Source organism: Sebastes fasciatus, chromosome 12 (assembly GCF_043250625.1).
Source record: "Sebastes fasciatus isolate fSebFas1 chromosome 12, fSebFas1.pri, whole genome shotgun sequence".
NCBI classification, from domain to species: Eukaryota; Metazoa; Chordata; class Actinopteri; order Perciformes; family Sebastidae; genus Sebastes; species Sebastes fasciatus.
The window spans coordinates 10,022,364-10,047,450 of NC_133806.1; the positions used below are offsets into that span (position 1 = coordinate 10,022,364).

General features: G+C 41.6%; 1 protein-coding gene across 3 annotated transcripts in view; it reads left to right on the forward strand.

The window, feature by feature from the left end:
• Positions 1–12,523: 12,523 nt before the first annotated feature.
• Positions 12,524–25,087, forward strand: part of LOC141778671 (mannosyl-oligosaccharide 1,2-alpha-mannosidase IA) — a 216,038-nt gene continuing 203,474 nt past the window's right edge. The window contains exons 1-2 of one of the 3 annotated variants that reach the window (XM_074653059.1): positions 12,524–12,642; positions 13,366–15,213. In XM_074653059.1, the coding sequence (XP_074509160.1) occupies positions 14,620–15,213 (594 nt within the window). In that variant the 5' untranslated portion in view covers positions 12,524–12,642; positions 13,366–14,619. The remainder of the gene's footprint in view (positions 12,643–13,365; positions 15,214–25,087) is intronic. The other 2 variants (XM_074653061.1, XM_074653060.1) reach the window with 2 other exon arrangements.

Below are 25,087 nucleotides of genomic sequence, written 5' to 3' on the forward strand. Positions count from 1 at the left end.
AACAGTCTTGGAAATGCATAAATGACTGGAAATGAGCCCAATTATATTCAGCAGGTGCATTTTTAGGGGTTAACTATGTAAAAGCTAAAATTAAATTAGGGGATTATTTCCCAAAAATGTCAAACTATTCCTTTAAGATAGCCGTGGTTTTAAGGCTATACCTTTTTGGCTTGTGAGCCCCCATAATCAGTTGTTAGATGATTATTTTCCTTGTTACATTTAGTTTATAAAGCGTTAGAGATCAGAGTACTAAATATCAGAGAAAAATCTGAAAAATTGACATAATTTGTGTAGTAGAAATATCATATCCTTGTGACCCATCAGATTGAACTTCATTGAGAACCACTTCTTCAAGGAATACTGTGCTTAGCAGAGGTGGACACACACCTGCACAATGTACTGAAATACAACCCAAAACTACAGCACTGCAATAAATACTCTGTTAGTGAGTCCTTTAAATCAGTTCTCTTGGAGACTGTATCAAAAAACACTTGATTCATCTCTGTGGTAAATTGACATTGAGGCCGTACTCTGTGGAGGTTTTGTATTGCAATATATTGTACAGGTGTTGCTTACATTTTACAATGTATATTGAGTATCTTTGACACAAAACTTTCCTTTGGGATGAGTTAAGTTCTATCTCATCTTATCCTATTACCTTTCAGCTCAAATCAGATTTTTCAGTAAGAAATATTGCAATGTATCTGTACTCTTATTCTGAAGCTGCAAAAAGAATTTAATTAACTGACTCCGACGTCCTTTTTACAGTAGAATAAACACACAATAAACTCATGCCAGATATTTAATAGCCTTCCCCGGAGTGAATTGAGCCTGAAAGCTTTTCAAATGGATTGGTCCGAGTGTTTATTTACTTCTCTTTTGCTGTAGTTAAATCACTGGGTCTCATTTGTCTGTCAACTGGGTCCTCACCACAGTGGAGCCGCTTAAATTGCTCTTGTTTGCATGACGGCTCTTCTGTTTATTTACTCCTGATCGCTCTTTTAATGTTTAGAGTGGCTGCCCTTTACATATAATGATGCTGTTTGCTTTGAATATTGGAGCAGTCTGACCCCCCGTCACCTCTAAACACATGGAGGAAAGGAGGGTTTTGTGGTTATTTGCCAGTCTCAAATATAATCAGTTTTAATGTTGGTGCAAATGACTGAAAGGTGAATTTTACGCTGAATGAAATTCAGCCTCGGTGACATCTCTGGGCTCTGCTTGCAATGCATATAAACACCAGCGGATGGCATTGTGTAGCCGTAAACGTACACAGCTCCTTAACAAGTGCTGTCATCGCTGAACAAGCTCCCACTTTTTCATTGTAATTTCACTGTAGAAATGGTTAGTACACTAAAAGCATACTGGCATGTTTAATCGGTGTGTTGGGGAGGGAGTCGGGCTTTCTGTGGCCCCATTCCATCAGCTTAATGGTGTGTTTGCTATTGCATTCACTCTCATTTACATGGCCCATATACCCCCTTCTAATGTATGGCTAATTGTTGTTTTTAGGCAATAAAAAAAATCCCCTGAATGACTGCATCGATGCTTCTCACTAGTGAATGTTCTGATTTTCAGCGTCGGCTAATGTGCTTTGAAAATGTTTTGTTACACAACAAGAAGTGTTTTGATTATGAGTATGGTGGAGACGGGTCACTCGAGGGCCGCAGGCACGCAGCAGTTTGCCGTTCGTCTCGTCTATAAAAGGAACAGACAAATATAACTTCAGCGAGGCAATAACGCTGAGATTATTGTTCCACTGATACTATTTGCACTGATGGCTGATCTGAGCTGCTATTCTATTTATGTTGAGGAGAGAGACGAAGAATGTAACATGCCACTTAGGACTCATGCAGATAATAAGCAAAGTAGTGCACAAACAGCACCAGCAAAGTTTCAAGTCATGTGGTGGAAAGTACATTTGCACAAGTACGGCACTTAACTTTTGCTGTACTTCTATTTCATGCTACTTTATACTTCTATTCCACTACATTTCACTGAAACATATTGTACTTTTTTTAGTCCACTACATTTGTTTGACAGCTTTACTTTGTATTCAGACTTTACATAGAAAACACATCAGATGCTATAGATTGAACACTGACATTCTGCATATTAATAACGTAATGACTTTTAAACTTTAAGTACAATTTGCTGATAATACTTTTGTACTTTTCCTTCAAGGTACAGTGTGTAGGATTTAGTGGCATCTGGTGGTGTGGTTGTAGATTGCAACCAACTGAGTACCCCTCCGCTCACTCCTCCCTTTCCAAGACTGCTGTAACGTGAGCCGCCAACACGTTCTCATCACAACTCGTCATATACTTACACTTTGTCAGACCCCGTGGCGTAACTCTTTTCGGTCGCAGTAAACACGTGCTTAATGTTGTGAAGTAAACAAAAACACTTGCTTAGGTTCAGGCAATAAAACCACTATAGTTAGGTTGAGGAAAAAACAACATGGTTGGGCTTAACGCTGCTATATTTGTACAGAGAAAATGACATAAAGTTACGTCATCACACTCGCCGCGCATTTTCCCTGAGCATGTAATATTGACGCAGATGGGTTTACATTGTAGTTAATGGAAAGCTTGGTGGAGCCACTGAGTGCAGAACAGGATAATGCCGTTGGCTTCGCTCAGAGGTCATCCTTACCTTAATAACACTACTTTAGGAGCAACGGAAGTCAGACGGAGGCTGGCGGTACCACGGTTTGCACTCTGTGGCTCACATTACCATAGTCTCACAAGTGTGTCGGTGAACTACTGTTGCCTTCAGGTAACTTAAAAAACGAAAAGACTCTCTCTAGAGCCAGTGTTTGGTTTCCGTTCTGGGCTACTGTAGACGGAGCAACATGGCGGAGCAACATAGCGGACACTGTGAAGAGGGCTCGCTCCCTATGTAGATATGAAGGGCTCATTCTAAGTTAACAAAAACACAAAAATTATTAGTTTCAGGTGATCATACACTATGAAAAGATAGTTATGATTATTATTATATTCCATTTATGCTAATAGATCCCCTGGAAATCCTACACACTTGCCGTTTGAATAAGATGATATAAGATTAAATCTTGTAACATTATGGTATCGCTACTTTTACTTAAGTAAAGGATCTAAAGGAGTACTCTTTCCATCACTGCAGGAGGCACAACGCTTCAATAAACCACCCACTAATAAGATGAGGCGATCGGACGCATCAGGATTGAGGTGCCAGTGTCACATCTTCCAGAATTCATGGAGGGTTACAGTGGGTTCTCCCATCTACAGTATGCTTCGTCAGGACTCATATATCTCTCACATCATGCACCAGGGTCATCACCCCATCCCAAAAAAAAGCCATCCCTGATATTTACGGCTCGGCATGAAGCGTCCCACCGGGCCATGATTCCCAATGTCAGAGAATGCTTTGCAGCAGTGCTTAAAGAAACAAATAGCAGGCACGGTGACATTATTAATCTGGACACGCTGGCACGAGCCAATACATCTCTGCCTGCTGTTTGATGTATTGGAGTGAGTAGAACACAGAGATGGACTTTCTCATTGGCGTCTTGTTTGATGAATAAAACATCAGTGCGCGTTGGGACAGAATTGAATTTTTGAATACAAGAGCAGAAATGGTTATGGATCACAGGACTTATTACAGTCTGTGACCCTCCTGCAGAAGCTGTTTTAAAGACAGTCAGCTGTTTTAGGCCACGTCCTGCATACTACTGAGACTCAGTAGTCAGTTTGTAATTGTCTGACGAATCCTAATGTCAGTAATTAGTGTAGACTTAATCTCTTAGAGGGATCAAATGCTTTCTTACAGTGCATCTCTTCTCTGATCATTATCACATGCCAATTGAGAGTAGAGCACAAAATCATTGCCTCTATTCCCGAATGTATTCTGTGTGGAAATGCTTCCCAGCTGATAAACCGTGACTCAGTCTGATGCGAACAACTTGCAAATGCAGCGCCAGAGCTCCTTCTCCATGCTTATAAATTATGTTTGTACATGCAGGATCGGGATGCTGGTGTGCTCCTCACTGAACTGATGAGGATGCTGTGTGTGTTTGTGCTGCATTACGAAGCACCAACAGTCACCACAAATGACATTTCCGCTGTGAAATCCTATACTACACGATCCAGACAACAGCAGTTAGTTTCAGTGGCGCGAGTGAATGCAAAGCACACAAGAAATTACCTTCGTAGGAGCCATTTTCCTATACAAACCATTTATTTTCTGTGAAAAATGTCTGCGCTTTGATTCCGCCCGTGCCCATTGGTAGCGGTGAGACTGTATTGCCTTGCTCATCTATCCTCGTGATAAACTAGGCTGTCACCGGCCGGCGCGGCTTCATGCAAGCTCAACGACTGGACTCATGTATAACTTGGCCTTTTGAGAAATACTGACTTGATATGTCTATTAAGTTGTTTTCAAAAAGAAGGCAGCAGTTGGTATTTTATTTTGCTGGAATCAGCATAAACATATGAATAATCCATAAAGTGGCATTTATTTAAAATGCCTCAGTGATTACATTAATGGTAGGCCTGTTTTCAGGAGATTTGCAACTTGTACACTCAGTGGCAACTTTATTAGGTACACTTGTGCAATCTAATGCAATCCAATACAACATGTTCAGTTTTTGCGAACATTGTCGGAATTGTTTAAATGAAATGATGTTTATTATTGAGGTCTCATTTAAAGGTGGTGTTGTATTGGTAAACATTATGTCAAGAGGCATATCAAATTTTTCTTGTCCTCGCTGTTTACATGCATGAGGGTGGCAGAATATTAGAAACACCTCTTAAAGGTACAGTGTGTAAGATTTGGCAGCATCTAGTGGTGTGGTTGCAGATTGCAACCAACTGAGTACCCCTCCATTCACTCCTCCCTTTCCAAGACTGCGGTAACGTGAGCCGCTGAGTGCAAAATCTACGGTTTGGCACTCTGTGGCTCGCATTACTGTCGTTTCACAAGCATGTCAGAGAACTACGGTTGCCTTCAGGTAACGTAAAAATATGAAAAGCAAAGCGAACAACGTTATCATGGTTTTTCACTCGGCCGCTCACATTACCGCAGCCTTGGAAAGGGAGGAGTGAGCGGAGGGCTACTCAGTTGGTTGCAATCTGCAGCCGCACCACCAGATGGCACCAAACACACACTGTACCTTTAATATAATAGTTACAACAGCACCACTAACAATAACCCCATGTGCTAAAACATATAATCCAACTATGACAAAAAAAAACTGAACATTATAGGCAACATTACTTAATGGCAGAACAGCATTATACAGGTGTACCTAATAAAGTGGCCACTGTGTGTATGCTGTAGTGCATAGAGTGATAAAACGCATATGATTAAAGCCTCCTTCCACACAGATGCTGAGCCATCACAAAGCCCCTCTCTCTCTGACTACAAACTGTCCTTTTGTCAGCGATGAAGCCCACAAAAGGGCTTCACAGATTTACCTACTTTCAGAGGACCTGCTCTTGGATCAGGAAATGAAAGAGGCTAATTCAACAGTTCTTCTTTTCCCCCTCTGTTCTGTAAATTACAGACAACCAGTCTGACGCGATTAGAGCGGCTGAGGGAGATGGCTTTAACAGTGAAAATGTGGGGTCAAATGAAGTACAAATTGCCTTAAAATGAGCTCGTCCCACCATATGCACCTGACAAAAAAAAGAGCCTGAGGAGTCTCATGCGTCCGATGATAATAAATGCTTATTACCTGCACAGGAGCTGTTCAAATTCTAGTCACCTTTTTGCCTGGAGGGAAGAAAAACTTTTATTTTGAAATAGTTATTCCAACAACAGAGAAGGAGAGAGAGGGAACAGGAGAGAGGAAGATCCGTGCTTTCAGCTCATCAACAGTTCATTAGACATCACAGACATTGTCAGGAAAGTCAATGACACTGATGGGCTACCTTGAATACACTGTTGGTAAGGATATCCTGGGGCAACTTTTGGACAGCAGAGTGACAATAACCCTCTAAAGACCAGTAGAGGTCGTTTGGTGAGGTTGCCGGGTTGTAATTTGTAATTAAAGCCCAATATTGAATCCGATCAGACCTTTATTTTCTCTTTCCTGCTTTCAGGTGCATTAGCTGAATAGTGCTGTGCAGGCTCTTCAGTAATGGTCGACTCATGGCCCATCTATCTTATTTAATACTGAGAAAACACTGTGTTTAGCTTCTATCTTGCTTATGTAAACATTATGTAAACACATTTTCTAAACTTCCTGTGTACCAACACACCTCAGTCTCGGGGATGCATAGAAGACAAATTCAAATAAAGCTGTGATTCAGTGTGTTGGATTTCAGCAAATAAACATGAAATCAAGCATTAAAATTCACTTTTGACCTTGGAAATAGTTTGACAGCAATCCCAACTCATGGTTCACTTACTAGCTTTTTCCAGATCATTTATTTATCACACAGTCTTCATCGGCGGATAGAGTTTGCTCAGTCACAGAGATGGATCTGAAAGCCTAACAGCTACTAAGCCTGCATGTCAGCAGATTTGTCTCCATGACAACTGAGCCAAGTCCATGCGCTAATGAAGGCGGTGTGATACGGCTAAAAGCCCCAGAAAAAGCTAGTAAGTAGACCCTGAGATAAGATGCTCAGCTGTTAAACCTGAAATCATTAGTCATTATTATCTTTGCTCATACATCATGAACTAATGTATCCCATCAGACCAAAATTGGTAATGTCTACACTTTAATAATGAATCTCTAAGTAACATGTCATAGGGAAACAGGATAGAGCTTTAGATGAAGTCTATTCAGTGCAGTGGTGGAAAGTATATAAGTACATTTACTCAAGTACTGCACTTAAGTACCATTTTGAGGTACATGTACTCTACTTTATACTTCCACACCACTACAATTCAGAGGCAAGTATTGTACTTTTAACTCCTCTACATCTATCTGATAACTTTACTTACTTGGAAAATTCAAATTATTAATGCAAAATGTAATCAACAAATAAATGTATGAGCAGGGCCAAGGACCTAGGGCACCACCTACTGGGGGACTGATTTTTCTTTTTTAAATGCTGGTGGGCGCCCTTCCTCATTTTCTGCATTGAGGTAACAAATGAACAAATAAAATAAAATAAATAAATTAAAAAATGCCGGTGGGCGCCCTTTCTCATTTTCTGCATTGAGGTAACAAATGAACAAATAAATAAATAAAAATAAAATAATAAATAAATAAAAAATGCCGGTGGGCGCCCTTCCTCATTTTCTGCATTGAGGTAACAATGAACAAATAAAGAAAGAAAGAAAGAAATACACTTTTACCCCTGTAACTCACTGTAATGAAACTGACTAAACACTTTTAAGCCAACAATATCAGGGACCAACTTTTTGTTTATATTATAATAAATACAGTTATTTATGAAAATAAAAATCTTAATTTTTTGTCTTAAAACCATTGTTATGTTTGATGTGTGTTGTGGTGTACGGGTCTAGGGTTAAGGTTCTGGGGGGTTGAACCCTAACCCTAGAGCAGCGCCGGCGGGGGGGCATCCAAATCCGAATTTTGCCTAAAGGGCACCAAAAGGGCTAGAGCTGGCGCTGTTTATGATTGTATGTTAAAATAAAGGGAAGGGGTGTATACTTTTGTACTTGAATGCATGACTTTTATTAATAATAGAGTGTTTCTACACTCCCGTCATAAGCTAGATTTTTTAAAGCATGAAAACAGAGCCATGAGGAGGTGCAGAAGTTTAGTTATTCCTCAGAGCACAATATGCTGAAAGGTTATTATGGAATTTTTGCCCAATGATGCCAAAAACTTTCTGCTTATACTGCAGGTTTAAGTAAACGATCTGAGTGCTTCTTCCATCACTGATTCAGTGTGAAGCTTTGCAACGACACAGACCCAATGAACCAAATGCAGGTCACAACATAAAGAAATACAGAATGTGTGCCGGGGTTGCGATTCGTTGACCCTCTGTGGCCCTTCATGAGCATCTGGCCCAGAGTTTATGCCACTCATCAATCATCATTTTCAACAGTTCACACTTTGTACTACTGATGATTACATGAAGTTAAAAAGCTATAGTTCTATTTTTCTGAAATAACCCAAACTTTGAAAACACTTGGTGCAGGTGTTTTGAAGACATTTCCAGATTGCTTATAGATAGTATTCCACCCAACTGGTCTGAGAAATGGCCCAGCTGCTGCACATTAAAAAATATAATTTTTTCAACCCATTGCCAGTGTGGTGACTATTTCCTTCAGCCATTGATAGCCTCAGTGACATTTCTCCCAGCTTTTTGTGTGATGCGCCATTATAGAAATAACGATAAAATGAAATATATAAATGAATTACTCTGTAGCTCAAACATAAGTTTAGTTAGTTAATAAGTGAGTTAATGGCAGATTTAAAGGTTTTAATTTTGGTGATGCGCCGATTAGATGCGTCGCTTCCGGCTACCATATTAGTTTGGCTAAGAACGATAAAAACATATGAAAAATTATATTTATATAAATAAATTACCCTGTAGCTCAAGAATATGTTAGTTAGTTAATAGTAGAACTAAAGGTTTTAATTTTGGTGACGCGCCAGTTAGATGCGTCACTTTCGGCTACCACATTAGTTTGGCTAATCAAGAGTTTCAACGTAGTAATCGTGTAACCGTGTCAAACATCTTTTTTTTTTAATGTAACGTTACATCCCACGTAATACTTTTTGTTTCAGCTTGTTAGAAGAGACTTCCAGGAATCGGAAAGTATCTTCAAAACTAGGGTAAGTGTTGTCAAACAACCTGCTGGGCTCTTCAAAGTTTTATGTGTTTAATATTTGCGGTAACTAGGTAACTAGGCAACTGGGTAACTAGGTAACTAGCTTGAATGTAACGTTAACTTCAATGCCAAACTCCCATACGGGAAAGCGACGATTAAGGGAGAAACTGGAATTACCTAACGCACAAGAAATAATAAAAAAATAAAATATATAAATTGAATTAATAAATATTAGTGCTCTCATCAGGTGGGTTTGTTGGAAAAATAATATTTATATGAATAAATTACCCTGTAGCTCAAGAATATGTTAGTTAGTTAATAATTACAAAAAATTTTTTTTATTATTATTTCAAAATGACAGTATCCATAGTAACAGCAGAAACCATTAAAAACATTTACATACAAAAGAAGCATAGCGAAAACATAAACAAAGAGCTGTGCCAAACATAAAAGGACAACAGAAATGAAACAAAACCAACATAAAATAATAAAAAACACAATAAAAACAATAAATAAATAAATAATAATAAAAAAAGACAATGCAAGAGTATGACAATAATTTCACTTAAAAACTTTAAAGATATTCTATACCAGGGGTCACCAACCTTTTTGAAACCAAGAGCTACTTCTTGGGTACTGATTAATGCGAAGGGCTACCAGTTTGATACACACTTAAATAAATTGCCAGAAATAGCCAATTTGCTCAATTTACCTTTAACTCTATGTTATTATTAATAATTAATGATATTTATCTTTGTGAAAACACTGATCATGTTAATGATTTCTCACAACAAATATATAGAAACAGATAAATATCAATATGCAACACTTTATTTTTATATTTTCTCTAAGTGCACATGTTTTTCAAATTTTTCAAACATTTGAAAATGATCACTTCTACGACAGTCTTGTGAAATCACAATATCCCATTTTAACTAGCTAGCCACTAACATTTTTTAACAAATCATGAATTACTTTGCACCATGTTTGTACAAATAATAACTCATGTAAAATACAAAAATCAACTCTCAAATTTTTAAATAAATCATGTCACACTTTGAACTGGACACCAAATCTGTTATCTGTTTCTTTGTCAGTTAGTGGGAAGCCTGGCATTGCATGCTGTTAACCAGTGTGTTGTACTCTGGTGTGTAACTTGACACTGCAACTCTGAGTGAGTCTTGCAGATGTGCATCAGTGAGGCGTGTTCTGTGTTTGTTCTTGATGAAGTTCATGTCAGAAAAGGCTGATTCACAAAGATAAGTTGAACCAAACAGGCTTGCAACCTTCATAGCTGCTGCGCATACACCACTGTACTTTTCTGTGTCAAGAAGGCACCAAAAGTTTGGTGCAGCCTGATGGGCTTTGAGGTGGAGGTCATTTTGCAGTGTTACAATTTCAATCTCCACCTGTTCAGCATCCAGGCTGAATGTTGCACTTAACTGCTCAGCAATACATGATATGTCCACGTTCATGAAAGGATTAGAAATGAACGACACACATGGCTCAAGCTGATCCAGGTCACAAAACCTGTTCTCAAACTCTTGCCCAACTCTGTTTATGACCTGAGAGTACTTTTCTGCAACTTTGTCAAAAGCCTCAGATGCAGAAGCATTGTCTTTCAGCACCATCTGCACAGAGGGAAAGTGCAGCACTTTTTTTCTCTGTAAATGCACAGAGAAAAGGTTCATCTTAGCTTTAAATGCATTTAAAGCACTTATCATATCGGCGACAGTTTTACCTTTGCCTTGCAGCTCACAGTTCAAACTGTTCAGTTTCCCAGTAATGTCCGTTAAAAATGCAAGGTCAAGTATCCACTCAGTGTCCTCCAGCAGCACGGTGTCCTCACCTCTGGACTGCATGAACTCTTTGATTTCACCCAAAAGTGACAAAAAACGTTGCAAAATTCGTCCCCTGCTGAGCCATCGGATTTCTGTGTGTAGTAGCAGGTCATCATATTCAGCTGACAGCTCCTCCAAAAGTACCTTGAATGTTCTGTGCTGTTTAGCTCTGGAGCGGATGCTGTTTATGATCTTCACGACGGGAGTCATTACGTGCTCAAAGCAGATCACTTTTGCACATAAGGCCTGCTGGTGTATGATGCAGTGGTACTGCAGAAAGTTTGGGAACTCTGGGTCAGCTTTACAGTGAGCAACGAATCCTGTGTGTCGGCCGATCATAGCAGGAGCCCCATCCGTAGTCACTGATACCAGCTTTTCCAGCGGCACCTTTTTTTCCACCAAAAACTCCTTCACTGCGTTATAAATGTCAACTCCCCTCGTAGTTGTCTTCAGGGGCAGTAGTGTCAGAAGTTCTTCTTTTGTGGAGAAATCATCAAACACCATCCGGATAAAGACCATCAGCTGAGCCGTACTGCTGCTGTCCACCGACTCGTCACACTGGATGCTGAACCACCGGCACCTCGCCAGATCACGGTCCAGCTGGTCGGCCAAGTTCCCAGACATCATCGACACTCTTCTTACCATTGTAGTTGCCCCGAGTTGAACATTGGAGAGACTGGAGAGTACATCGGTTCCATACTTCTCGTCTTCAAGCACAGTTTTAGCAATTATCATCATTGCTTCTTTGACAACCTCCCCGTCTGTAAATGCCTTCTTTTTCTTCATCAAGAATTGCGTAGCTCTAAACGAGGCTTCGGTTGCTTTTTGGGAGTTTTTAACCGGTCTAGTGAAAAAAGACTGCTGTTTGCACAAAGCTGCCTTTAACTCGCGGGCTTTTTCTGCTCGCAGTGCGCTGCCCGGTGGGTAGTTAGCATGGTAGCTTGTGTGACATGTAGTGAAATGTCTCTCCACATTGTGCCGCTTTGCTATCGCCACAGTTGCCCCGCAAATGAGACACACGCAGGATCCTTTCACAGTGGTAAAAAAAAACTCTACCTCCCATTCGTCGTGAAAATGATATGTTTTCTTTCTTTTTTCTGCCATTTTTTGGGGTAACTCTTCTCCTCATTTTCGTTGCGTCTGCTAGCTTGTTTGTATGAGCGCAACAAACGCTACGTTTTGGTCATGCGCACAATACTGACCTTTGAACTATACTAGGTCAGAGTTCATTTATATTAAACACAAAAAACATTTTAAATTTTAAGTGTTTTTATATATATATGTTGTCATTTGTAAGTTACATGCAAGTCTGATTTAAACAACAATAGAAAAAAAATAAAATAAATAAAATTTTAAAAAAATAGAGGCAGCTCACTGGTAAGTGCTGCTATTTGAGCTATTTTTAGAACAGGCCAGCGCGCGACTCATCTAGTCCTTACGGGCGACCTGTTGCCCGCGGGCACCGCGTTGGTGACCCCTGTTCTATACCTTCATTGTTTTCATTGCTTTTTTGTTTTGTGAGGATGAATTTTTTTTTTGTAAATTTACATTTGTGAATGTGGAACTACGCGAGAATTAAAAGTTAGTTAGTTAATAGTAGAAGTAAAGGTTTTAATGTTGGTGACGCGCCGGTTAGATGCGTCACTTCCGGCTACCAAATCAGTTTGGCTAATCAAGAGTTGAAACGTTGGTAACCGTGTTAAACATCTTTTTTTTAATGTAAGGTAATATTTTTTGCTTCAGCTTGTTAGAAGAGTCTTCCAGGAATCGGAAAGTATCTTCAAAACTAGGGTAAGTGTTGTCAAACGACCTGCTGGGCTCTTCAAAGTTGTATGTGTTTAATATTTGCGGTAACTTGGTAACTAGGTAACTAGGTAACTTGGTAACTAGGTAACTTGGTAACTAGGTAACTAGCTTGAATGTAACGTTAACTTCAACTTGCCAAACTACCATACGGAAAAGAGACGATTAAGAGACAAACTGGAATTACTTTTTAATGTAACGTTACATTCAGCTTATTAGAAGAGTCTTCCAGGAATCGGAAAGTATCTTCAAAACTAGGGTAAGTGTTGTCAAACGACACAAACTTGTTATGTCTAATATTTGCGGTAACTAGCTAGCTTACTAGCTTGAATGTAACGTTAACTTCAATGCCAAACTCCCATAGGGAAAAGCGACGATTAAGGGAGAAAACACAAACTGGAGTTACTTAACGCACAATAAATAAAAAATAAAATATATAAATTGAATTCATAAATATTAGTCCTCTCATCGGGTGGGTTTATCGGAAAAATAATATTTATATGAATAAATTACCCTGTAGCTCAAGAATACTTTTTTGTGTTTAATATTTGCGGTAACTAGGTAACTATCGCTAGGTAACGAGGTAACTAGCTTGAATGTAACGTTAAATTCAATGACAAACTCCCATAGGGAAAAGCGACGATTAAGGGAGAAAACACAAACTGGAATTACATACAATAAAAAAAAAAAAAATGAAATATATAAATTGAATACATATTAGTCCTCTCATCGGCACTGGGTATCTTGAAAATAACCAAGAAAACGAGTGAAATATAGTATGGTGGGTTGTTAGAAAGTGTTTTCTTTATTTTTAGCTCATTGTGTTGCTTATTTGAATTCCTGAGGACTGTTGAGACATCTGTGGCAGATACATATCTATCTATCCGCTTGTACGAGCTCATTTTCCTCTGGTAGGGGTGTGTGTGGATGGTTTTCTAATGTACAGAGAGCCATTCAGACTTCTTCTCTTGCTTTTGTCCAGACAGGCTTAACGGTGTTGTGATAAGCTGCTGTGAATATCCATCAAGAAATCCGACCAGCCCACCACCACCAGCAGCAGCAGCAGCAGCACCACCAGCGGACTGTCTCTCTTCATCTCCCCCTCCTCTCCTCTCCTCCTCCTCCTGTACATCTCCAGCCCCTCTCCCCTCCTCGCTGTTTTACGCAAGCGGACGTCCGCGGCACAGCGACACAAGTGCGCACTAACAGGCGGAGAGAGAGGCACGGCGAGGCGGATACGGACGACGGCAGCGGCGGCGGGTACCGGAGCGACGACGACGCGGCGGTCGGTGGTGTGTCTGTCTGTCTTTTGTGTTGGTCACCGGGCGGACTGGATGGTGGATTTGTTTATTCTCTGGATTAGGATCAACTTCGCATGGGACAAAAACCCGCCTTCTTTTTTCTCTCATGTCATCCAGCGATTTGTTTCGCCCGGCGTGTTGACGCCAGTGGAGAGAGAGGAGAGAGAAGAGGAAGCTATATACTGGAGGAGCGCAAATTGACAGATAAACGACATGAATATACACGCGTTTCCGTCCACCAGCTGTACAGGATAGATGCAAACAACAATGCATGATCTTAAATGTGATTTTTATTCAGGAGCATATAATATAATGCGGCTCGGTTTGAACGGAGGAAAAGATGCTCTGCTGCACGCTTGAGGTTCATTTTGCACCGTAGGGCAATGTGTTATTGACGAATGGAATAATGCATCGAGACACAACTTTATTCACAGATTATATCTCATAAAAGTGCATTTATTTGCGAGAGCCTGGCGTGTAGCTCTAGTAATCCTGTTATTCTTGAATATATAGCTTCAGTAAACGCCACATTTTTCTGTCAGCCCTGGAGCCACTGTGCTGCTGTTTTACGGATTTTTAAACCCTGCAGTCTGTTGATGTTAGTGCGTTATGTAGGCTGCATAAACCCCCTCCAAATCCCCCAAAGATCTGTGTCGCCATATGATTGGTAAATTATTCTGTGTAGGCAGGCCTAACCTTCTTCTGCTTATGCAGATATACAATCGATAGCTGAGATAAAGACAGCTGTGGCAGGCAGTTTATACTCTGGAAGTGTCACCGGGGGTGTGTTTTAAAATCCCTGCATATCTAGTTATACACATGCCCCAACGCAGCAGCAGAGAGGAGGCTGCTCAGTAAGAGAGGCTGTCAAAACACACTGTGGTGTGTTGGTGGAGGAAATACCGTTAAAGCAACGTCTTCAAGGAAAAGTTTCAATGGTTTTCCGAAAGTTGCCCGGCGTGTCGGCATCGGGCATGGGTCTGCGCCTGTCCCAGAAATTCGTCTTTCTGCTCTTTCTCTCGGGTTTGGTAACGCTGTGTTTTGGGGCCCTTTTCTTTCTCCCCGACTCCGTCCGACTAAAGCGCATTTTCTTGTCCAAGACGGAGACCCAGCCCGTCACGGTGGGCTCCGGGTCCGGGTCCGAGAACGATGCCAGGGAGCACTTAAAGAGACCCATCAAGGAGCAGGAGCAGCACCCGCCGCGGGGCATGACCTCAGCCAAAGGAGAGACCACCAGCAGCAAGCTGAAGAGTATCAGCCGAAAACTACCGGTCCCCCCAGTCCCAGTCGTCTCTCATGAGGCCACCGAGGAGCGGCTCGCCGGGGGGAAAGCGCAGGAGGACTTGACTCTGCCCAGGTCCAAAACGGAGTCCGCCTCGGCGAGATCCACCTCCTCGGACCACGGTGCCAACTCGGATATTTTCAGTTACGACAAGTTCAAAGGATGTCTGCTCAAACCCCCGCTGGGAAGAGACAACGGCAAGCCGAGCGACCCCCAGACCGACGAGCGCAGGGAGAAAGTCAAAGAGGTAAGGGATGATGTGACAAGTCACCCAAGTTTCAAGTTTATTTGTCATATGCAGTTAAAAGTACAGTGTACATTGAAATGCATTTTACCTTGGCTCTCTCTTAGCCCCTTAAAATATATAAATAGTACGCTAGATAAATACTACAATACATAAGACAATACCTGAGAATACAATTATAAAACAACCTAAAAGCATCTGTAAAACAATCCACAGCTCTGCATTCAGCCCTGCACTATATACTTAACTTTTTCTACAGGATAGTTGACACATAGTAGCCTCAAGGGGTTATGTGGAAATATGATCTGCTCGTTTTATAGGAAGTCAAGATTGAAGAGAAAAACAGGAAGTACATATGTGAGGGGTGAACCCAGGACAGATGTTATAATGTCTAAATCTATCACATTGATCAAATCATCTAAGTCAACTTCCTCCCTCAAAATAAGCAGTTTTTTTTAATGTGTTGGCTTCACAGAGCAAATCAACTTTCAGTTGTCTTTTGAATGGGAGCATGTTCGTGCTGTCAAAACATAACAGATAAATGGCAGTCTGCTCTATTCAGATATATAAAAAGAAAACAGGCATGCACAGTTGTAAGAAGTAATTATATTTCCGCTGTTGAATTTGATTTGTCTGTGTTTGTGTGACAATACAGACGCTCTTCTCTATAGAAGCGGTGGGACAGTTGTTTGCCAAGCTCCTGTCAAACAGACAAAATAAATCCCTCTCAATCATATCGAGTTGTCTAAATTTACCCGGCGTCTTTGGCTTTTTGTAGATGCATTTCGGTTGGGTTTCTATTGATGAAGATGGAGAAACAGTGTCAGGGTTAAAAATGAGTTGATGTTTGGAGTTAAAATTGCATAAAGTTGACAGAATAGGAAGAAAAGTGTGTTCAGAAGAAACAATGTGATATATAACTTTTAATAATCTAAAATAAATGCTGCACTTTCCTGAGCGGGAATGCAGGATATTCCATACTTTTCTTCTTATAACATCGTTATGTTTGTAAAATAATCATATCTAAATACATTCAGATTATTTGCCTTTGTGCACGTAATCATATGATTTATCAGACTGCCTTATTTGTTTTTTTGTGAGCTTTTAAATTGCGTTTTGTCAGGTCATTTCTGAGTGATAAAATGTCCTGCTTTTAGCTGTAGCACCTCCATCACCCTTGCACAATCGCCTGCAAATGATGTGACATTGTGCAGTGACACTTTGGCCAGGAGCTCTTCAAGCTGTGTGCCAGCTTTTGTTGAGCCCTGTGGGTCCAATGAGGGCTCCAGAGTGGGAGCGTCTGTGGATCACACATCTGTACACACTCAAGGCGAGTGAGGCTGGTGAGGGGGAGGAGGGAGAGGGGGTAGGGAGGGGAGCCATTGGCCAGCATGTGCAGATGGGTTTCAGCCTTGGCATGTGACACGGATAAGTCCCGTTGTCACTCTCACTTCCAGCCTGCTGTCACCCTCTCACGCTGCTCACATGCCTTTCATACCTAGAGGTGATGTGCTACATGATAACCGAGGCGTCCAAGCACTGGGAGGGTTATTTGCCCTCATGCACTGAGCTCTCACTGACTCATTCCATTTTGATGCTCTTTCAAGTGAATGTCAATGTGACTTTGCTTGCGTGGTCTGTTCAGCTGAGCTCGGCAAAGCTCTCGCCTCGGGGGTCGCAGTCGTCCGAGGAAAAGTTCTTCTCCGCCACGCCCTCCTCTCCCAATTACTGTTGCAGAATTGTAATTTCCTCGAGTGAAGATCTTTTTATTAAGGCGTTGAAGAGCAGACAGGCCCTGCTCACTTACTTTGCATGTCCGTAGCAGCCCAGTGTGCGTTTTTGTGGTTTGCTATTGTTGCTTCAGTCTCCACCGTCTCGAGCCGGCTGGCAGCGCTCCAGACGGCTTCTCTCTTTCCTGGAGGCTCACATTCAAGCTGCCAGTACAGGCTGACACATTGCGAGCCTGTGCTTTGTCCAGGTTTACAGATGTAAAACCATTGAGTAACTGTAACAATAAAACTAACATGTTGTGATGTTTTTTCCCCCGTTAGTTAGATGTATGTTTCTGTGAAGCATGACATATACAGAATTTAATTTCTAGATGTCACTCTCAGCTCGTGTTTTGGTGTACAGACAGAGTAGCTCTGTAAAAGCAGTGTTTTTTCAGTGTAAGGGAATGCAGAGAGAGGGTATCCCCCCTTTCCAAAGCCAACAGAAAAGGTCCGGTCCAGCCCACTGAGTGCCTCGATGCCCAAACTGTGAATGAGCATCGTTTTTCTCAACTGCCAACAACTAGAAAGCAGACTCCCTACCTTCTTCCTCTGTGTGTGCACCCACTGCCAAGTGAGGGTGAAAACCGAGGACAATGACAGTCTGATCACACAAGGCAAATATTTGAAGGCAGCCCACCACTAGCTAGGCCCCCGCGGGATACCAGCAAATGCTGCCAACGTCACCAAGGTGCTGTTTACCTCCCCGCTAGTAGACAGTTCATTCTCCTCCAAAGTCCTCAGCAGGATGAAGATAAGAGTCATTTTCAAACGGCCTCCTATTTGTAATTCTGTGATGTCATGGCTCACAGAGTCGCCTGCGTGGCTGTGTTGCTGCCTCATTGGCTCCAGCATAAGAGGCTGGATAGCACCACAAAAAACGTGTGCCTGGAGCAACAGGAGGTTTGTCCTTTTCTGCATGCACATTTTGTTGCTGACGTCCTTTTACATTCACTAAGGTTAGGACTTGGAGTGTAGTGATAAAACACTGAGCACAGAAGTAGCACATCCAACAAACACAGAGCAAAGAGGACATCAGAGAATGAAGGGAGCTCTATGCCAAATCCAAGCCGGAAACCTCCATATCGATCTCCTCTGTTGGTCTCCACAACATCACATACATCAAAAGAGAAGTGAGCATTAAAGGACGGCCTCTATAAAGCCTGAGATTTGTTCATTCCCTCGTACGCTGAATTATTAAGAGAGATATCCCAGTGCAGTCGAATGAGGGCCTTTGCTAGAGGAGATTGGAGCACATTGAATAATGTGGCCTCTAACATATGATGCATTTACATGGGGAGTAGATAGCACAGGCCAGGAGATACAGCTGACAGCTAAGAGTACTGCAGTGAGAGGACAGACACACTGCAGCCTCTTGTGGCAGAGCCTCCTCCAGTGGAGCAATACAAGTCTTTAGGGCTTCTTTGTTCTGTGTGTGTGTGTGTGTCTGCTAACTGTGTTTGTGTGTGTGTGGGTGTGCACTTGATAGTTTATCTCAATGATCAGGTGCTTGGGGATGAATTTTGAGTTTGACAGTTTCAGTTGGAAGGCTTGTCACTGTGTTTATCCATCCAGTACTGAAGCCCACCTGCATCGCTGTGTAGACTAACAGCAATCGAATGAGGTACATCTGTTCTATTTTTGAAGCAATTTGATTTTATAGTCAGATGGATGTGTGTGTAATCCAGAATAATAAGCACTATTTTAGAGAAATGGAAACCCAAAATCTAAACAGAGGCTAAAGAAACACAAAACAGTTTAATCCACAAAATCGGTGAAGCTGTAAGAAAAACTGCACAAAGCTGATGAAATAGTTTGATTAAATCATCATCAGTTTGCTTGTTCACTTTACTGACAGAAGACACACCTCATCTGCTAACTTACTAAGTAAACAGCCCAAGGGAAACTTCCCCAAAATTGACTTTAAAGGTGCTCTACACGATATTCAGAGCATTAATATAGCATCAAACAACCATTTGCTATATAAAGATATAGAGGAGTAATGTCTACCTGAGCAGAGAATAAAGTCTGTCTCCCTCTGTGTGTGTTGTAATCAGAGCTTCTCCTCGCTTTGTTGACAAAGCCGGGCCGGCCGTGTGGGCTTTTTAGTGCATGTTTGTGCCTGTGAGCGTGCCCCACTGGCTAGCTCACTTCCGCCGCTCTGCACTGCTCTCATACGACGGTTACAGCTGATAACGCCGACGGCGCCGTTGCAGAAGCGTAGCACCCACCCTCCCTTGAGGGAATGTGATTTTATGAGAGATACATTTCTGACTTATTTAGGCCAATTTCTCAAGGAGGTCAGGTTCAGCTAAAGAACAGCAACCATAGAGCAGCTGTGTGTTGCTGAAAGACATTTTAGTGACATTTTCCTCCAGATCTTCTCAATGCCACTGTGCCATAAATTTAAATTTTTAATAAAAATAGAGTATAGTGACAGCATTTAAATATTTTTGTATTTGCTCTTGAGACACACCCAACTATAGGAATTTTAGAGTCAACTTTTGCAAAAGAACCGAGGGGTGAATTGTTGGTTTTGGAGCAATAATTAAAGGTGTGCAAGGAGTGTCACTAAATGTGGAAAATATCAAGTAATTTGGCCCTAGTATAACAGCTGAACTGTCACATTAACACACATACACACAAACCTAACACAAAGCTGCAGAAATAGGTGAGCTTGTGGCCGGACCTGAAATCCCCTTATAGCAGTAATGACCAGTGAGCCGGGTGTCTGTCTGAATAAAATGCTGGCGTTAAGCCGGCGCCTGCTGGCCGGCTCTGAGCACCGTGACCTCCCTCCACCCCTCATTCCCCTGCTGTCTCCCGCTACGAACCAGGTGTGCCAAACAACCTTCAGCCTGAGCCAGGAAAAAATGGCCGCCCGCTGAGCGAGAAGAAAGAAACGGAAGATGAACAAAGTCTTAAGAAAAGGCTCACACTCTTCAATCGCTCCCACAGAGCTGGAACATTTGTGCTTTTCCTCTCCTCTGTGGATGCTGTGCAAATGTCAGCGGCTGGCGTTTGGAGTATGAGCCCATCGATGTCTTTGGTCTGTTTATGCGGGGAAATGAGCCGCTGTGCCTGCTGGATATTGATGCATTGTACAAGTCAATGGCAGCGGAGGCAGATATTATCAACCTGTCAATGCTGCCAGGCACTGATGCAGGCCTTTACTACCACACAAGAAGACATTGACTCTTTGATCTGTTTTCTGAGTCGTGTTTTACATGTATATAGTAGCTATTTAGTGGGTTTTACCCAGGGCTACTTACAGTAATTGCAATAGGAGAGTAACTTCCCAGGTTGTGACCATTATGAGCGGCTATCAGTAATGAGTGCAAGAGAGGGATGAGTGTACCACCTGGTGTTGTTCTTTTACTGTAAGAGCTGTTCTCACTTTATCCTCCATAAGTTTGTTTGTTTCCTGCTACTTTCTGTCTTTCACACGGTTACCCTCTTAAAAGAACAACAGACTTGTCTCGTCACTTTCAAACTAACCGTAGTGATATCAAAACTCTTCATATTAGTCAGAACTTTGCAGTGAAGCCACCAGCAAACATTGCTGTTCATCAGTAAGTAAACCTGAGGATATTTCGGTGCAGAACATGAGCTACTGTAAGATTCATTGCGTGCAACAGTGACGGTGCATGTAAAAAGTAGGGCCGGGACGATACACCTATCTCCCGATTCAATACTATCACGATTCTTGGGTGCCGATTCGATAAGTTTTGCGATTTTTAAGTATTGCGATTCGATATTATGATTTATTGCAATTTTTGTAAATTTTTCTAACACTAGACTGTGGGAGTTGAATCGTACACTTCTAGGGACATTTGCTTTGGAAAATATCAAAAATAATACATTAAAATGTTTGATTTTCAGCATGTATGTACTCAGAGATGTCCTGAAGTTAAATATATTTTTTTCAGTAACCCAAAAATCAAAGAATAGAGACATTTCCCTCACAAATTAGTGGTATTTTCTTTTTAATTCATAAGGGACATGTAATGTTTTATACTTCTGGTGAATATAATCCAATCAATCCTATTTACATATATGTATTTTGTATATACAGTTCCTTTTGTTAACACCTTATTTTGAAAACAGAATGTAGTCACACGTGTATACTTCCGCTAACCGCTTCCAATAACATTTCCTGTCCATGACAGAATTAGCATGCAGCTTTAGCCATGCTGTCTACTTCTGCTTTTCCTGCAATGTGTGAAACCCAAAGTGTTTCCACACTTTACTGTATGTTTAGTGTTTACCGCTTTGGATTTAAAATGTGAGGGTTCAAATCGTATCCACGCAGACCCTCTGCTGTTTCGTACTTCCTCGCTGCGGCCGGCTGTTAGTTTTGGTTGACGGATACGGAACGGATATGATGTCATGTTACTCAGACTACAACAATAAAAGCGGTAACTTCCTTCTACCTCCGCATAGACTCAAATGAAGCAAATATGTTGATTCTGGCATTCAAAAATGTATTTCAAAATAGTAAAAAAAAAGAAATGCATAGGTGAATCGATTTTTTCCCCCCACCCCTAGTAAAAAGACAGCTTTGTGTGACTTGAAAAAGAATAGCATTACATAATGTACATGCCAGTACTGTAAATACACTTGTATCTATCTCATTATTGGTTGATACAAGTTGACAACATAACCTGTTCTGGCTCAGTCTGTAGATACGTTTTGAAAACCTCAGATAATAAAAAGTGACATTAATATAAACTAAGCTCAGAAGCTAGTATACTGCCCGCAAAGTACGTGTCTTGAACATTGATTATTTACAGATGTTGTTTGTTATACACCTTTTCAAACTTGACAACATAAACATCCTAAATGGCGGCCTTTGTATTTCCTGCAATGTTTGTTGATGCAGTAGCTGACAGGAAATAAACTTGAACCAAAGCTGTTGCCCTAACAACAGGATGGCAATGAAAAGGTCTATACATACCCGCCATTAACCCACTCTGTTATCATGTTAAAAGATAAAAAGGTTGTTGCTTACGGTTTCCAACGGCTCATTCGTTTCTGCAGTTGTCACCAAAACAAAATCCTCCAGAATGACGACAAACACTGAACCTGTACAGACGTGCTACAAACCACAGTAATTGCAAGATTATATAAAAGACCATGGCCTTATAAAACCCACACAGGTTATTATTAGGCACCGGTCCAACTTTTCCTGTCCTGATACCGATGGCGATACCTGGGCTTTTTGCTAAGGCATCCTAAAATACATCAGAACTACAAACAATATAATTATTATTATTATTATTTATATAATTATTGTTTACATAATATTTTTCCTACTACTAAAGGGAATATACCTAAGGAGCTTAATTTGATGCATTCTGTTTAAAGCAGAAGTTTGAGGGTTGCTGCATCTCTACGTTTAGACATCCTGCTGCAACACTTGAGTGACTACATGCTGACCTGGTGTTGACCAATGAAATCTTGCTTATTTGTACCTGCAATATTGATTGGTTCCTTCATAGTCATCCCCCATTTTATGTTTCCTTAGGCATAATACATAACAAATAAAACAATGTAGGACAGATGACCCTAAAGGTCAAAACGGCTGCATCCAGGAAGTCTCGCGTTGCACAGTAAGACAGAGAAATGTGAGGTAAAAACCTCAGAACTCAGCAGAGAAGCGTATTTTCCAGTGGGTGATAAAAGCTGATTAAGCCACACAACACCAGACCTCCTCCCCCAGGCAATCACTGCAGGAAGTAAGTGATCGGGTGAGATGGAGAGAGGAAAAGGAAGGATGTGAGTAAAAAGGGGGAGATGTTGGTTAACATCCTTTTTGCATTCGCCGCAGTTTTCCCCCCGTATTCCCTTTGTGGTAGTGCCACTAGCTTGAGGGTAAGTCTCTCTGTTGAGGCATGTGCTTCAAGAGGTGTGTGTCTATGCAGCTACCTCTTGTGCAAATGCATTCATACACGACTCTTGGCACAAGTTACAAGATGAACATAGGCCACTTTGTACAGACATGTTTGTTTAATTCGGTGTGTGCTTTTTGTGTAGTGTGTGTGTCGGCGTGGGTCACAGGCGGAAGTGGAGGATTATATCACATCTTGAACTAATAAAATTCCTTAAGTGCCCTTCTCTCTTAGAGGCCAGTAAGGTCCTGTTATTCATCCAGAATTTAACAGCAGTGTGGTTTATGTACATATGCTGTACAGTGTATGTGTGTGTGTGTTTGGCTTTTGTGAGCCTAGTAAATGATCCTCTGCAGTTTCAAAGTCACACACAGCTTGTATATCTTCTCTTTTCCTGATGACGTGGCCTAGTCAACTGTTTGCAGATGTTTTTCCTCGTTACACAATAAAAAATCCTTTTTTTCTCCCCCTGAAACTCCCCCTTGTTGTTTGCTCCTACATGTCCATATTTGCGGAGTTATAAAATCAGGTCTGACCCAGTCAGTTTGTTTGCTGTACTTGTCTGTGGCACCCCCCCTGTCTGTGTTTACCATAGCCTTCGGGTGTTGCGTCAGTTGCCAGTAAAAGCAGAGGGTCATGTCCCGAACCTGAATTTGTCCACTTTTTGACCACCTTCCCGAACAGAGGAGCTGTGAGTGAGCAGCGCTCTTGGCAGTGGCCGTGTGTTTTTCTTGAAATTAGATTTCCACTTTTCTCAGATTTCATCAGCCAGACTTTCAAAAATCTTTTTGCACCGTCCATTGCTGTGATGTTGCAATCCTCGGAAGCACATTTATCTTGAGTTGACCGTACTGCCGACATAATGGGGTGTGTATACCTCTCAATCCTGGCTTCTAAAGGCCAATGATTACAGGAAAAAAATAACACACATTCATTCCTGACTGGATGCTCTCAAGTTCCATGGTGTTCCCCTCTTGGCCAATGACTTTTTGATAAGGCCAAAACTTCCCAGAATCCTACATAGTTTTTTTTCTTTACTGTTTTTTTTCTCTCTGGTGTGCATCACTGTCAGGCATTAATAAAAAAGAGCTAATTACCATGTTTTCACACCATTGTCTACACTCTTTCACTGCTCTTGCTGACATTATTAGCTCTATAATAACAATACAGAAAGAGGATGAGAAGCATTTTGTTATTTATTTAGAATATTTAACATACAACACAAAATAATAACCCTCCCTTTCCCCTCACAAACTTGTCCCTACAACCTCCGGCCCGTCACAGTCTGTCAACAGAACATGGCATGAGAATGCTGTCGAGTGTGTCTCGGAGGAAGCACATATGAGACTCGTTGCCCTAGAAGCTTAGCATTTCGCATCACAAATATTGCAGCGAGCATTGTGTGCGTCAAGTTTTGAAAAGTGTAACCGCACTCGCGACCGCTTTGGACTCTCCATACATTGCCTTGACTCACTGTGACTTGAACAAGCTGCAGGGTTGACGTAGTCCCACTTTCTCTCTTCCTCTGCCAGCGCCGCACACACGCTGGCGGAGCGGCTCGGCTGCTGCTCATACCCTCACACAGATGTGCTCTCAGGTACCGGAATTTGGCACTGATTGATTTAACAGGAATCGGTACTTGGTTATACCCACGTAATTTGGTCGGTACCCTTAAAAATACAGAGTTTGATATCTAACCCTAAAAGCCCTGACACACCAAGCCGACGGCCGATCATCAATGAGCATCTGTCGGTCTAGTTTTTGCGGTGTGTCCCGCATTATCGTCTCTAGTCTGCTTGTGTTGGAGGCTTTTCGGCCGATTCAGTATGTTGGATTGGCGGCGGAGAGCAATCACTCTGATTGGTTGTTCAGCTTAAGCGAGTGGTGAGTGAAGGTGGTGTGAAAATGGTCAGCAAACGGCGCTTTGTTTGTTGAGTTATTTCGTGGTAACTGGCCATCGGCTGTATTCTTTGCATTGTGTTCAAATGCAACTTGTCGGCCAAAACTAAATCTGACCAGAGGCGGCCTTATCGCCGCTAGTTCTTTGATATTGGCTTGTTGTGTCTGGGCCTTAACTGTGTCTCTGTGAATGTATGTGGACTCCATGCTCTCAGCCTAATCATGTTTTTGCAAGCTTCAGCCAATACATGATTTTAGTGTGTGTGTGTGTGGGGGGGTGTTTGCGTGTGTTTGCTACAGATGCAGAAAGCGTAGTAA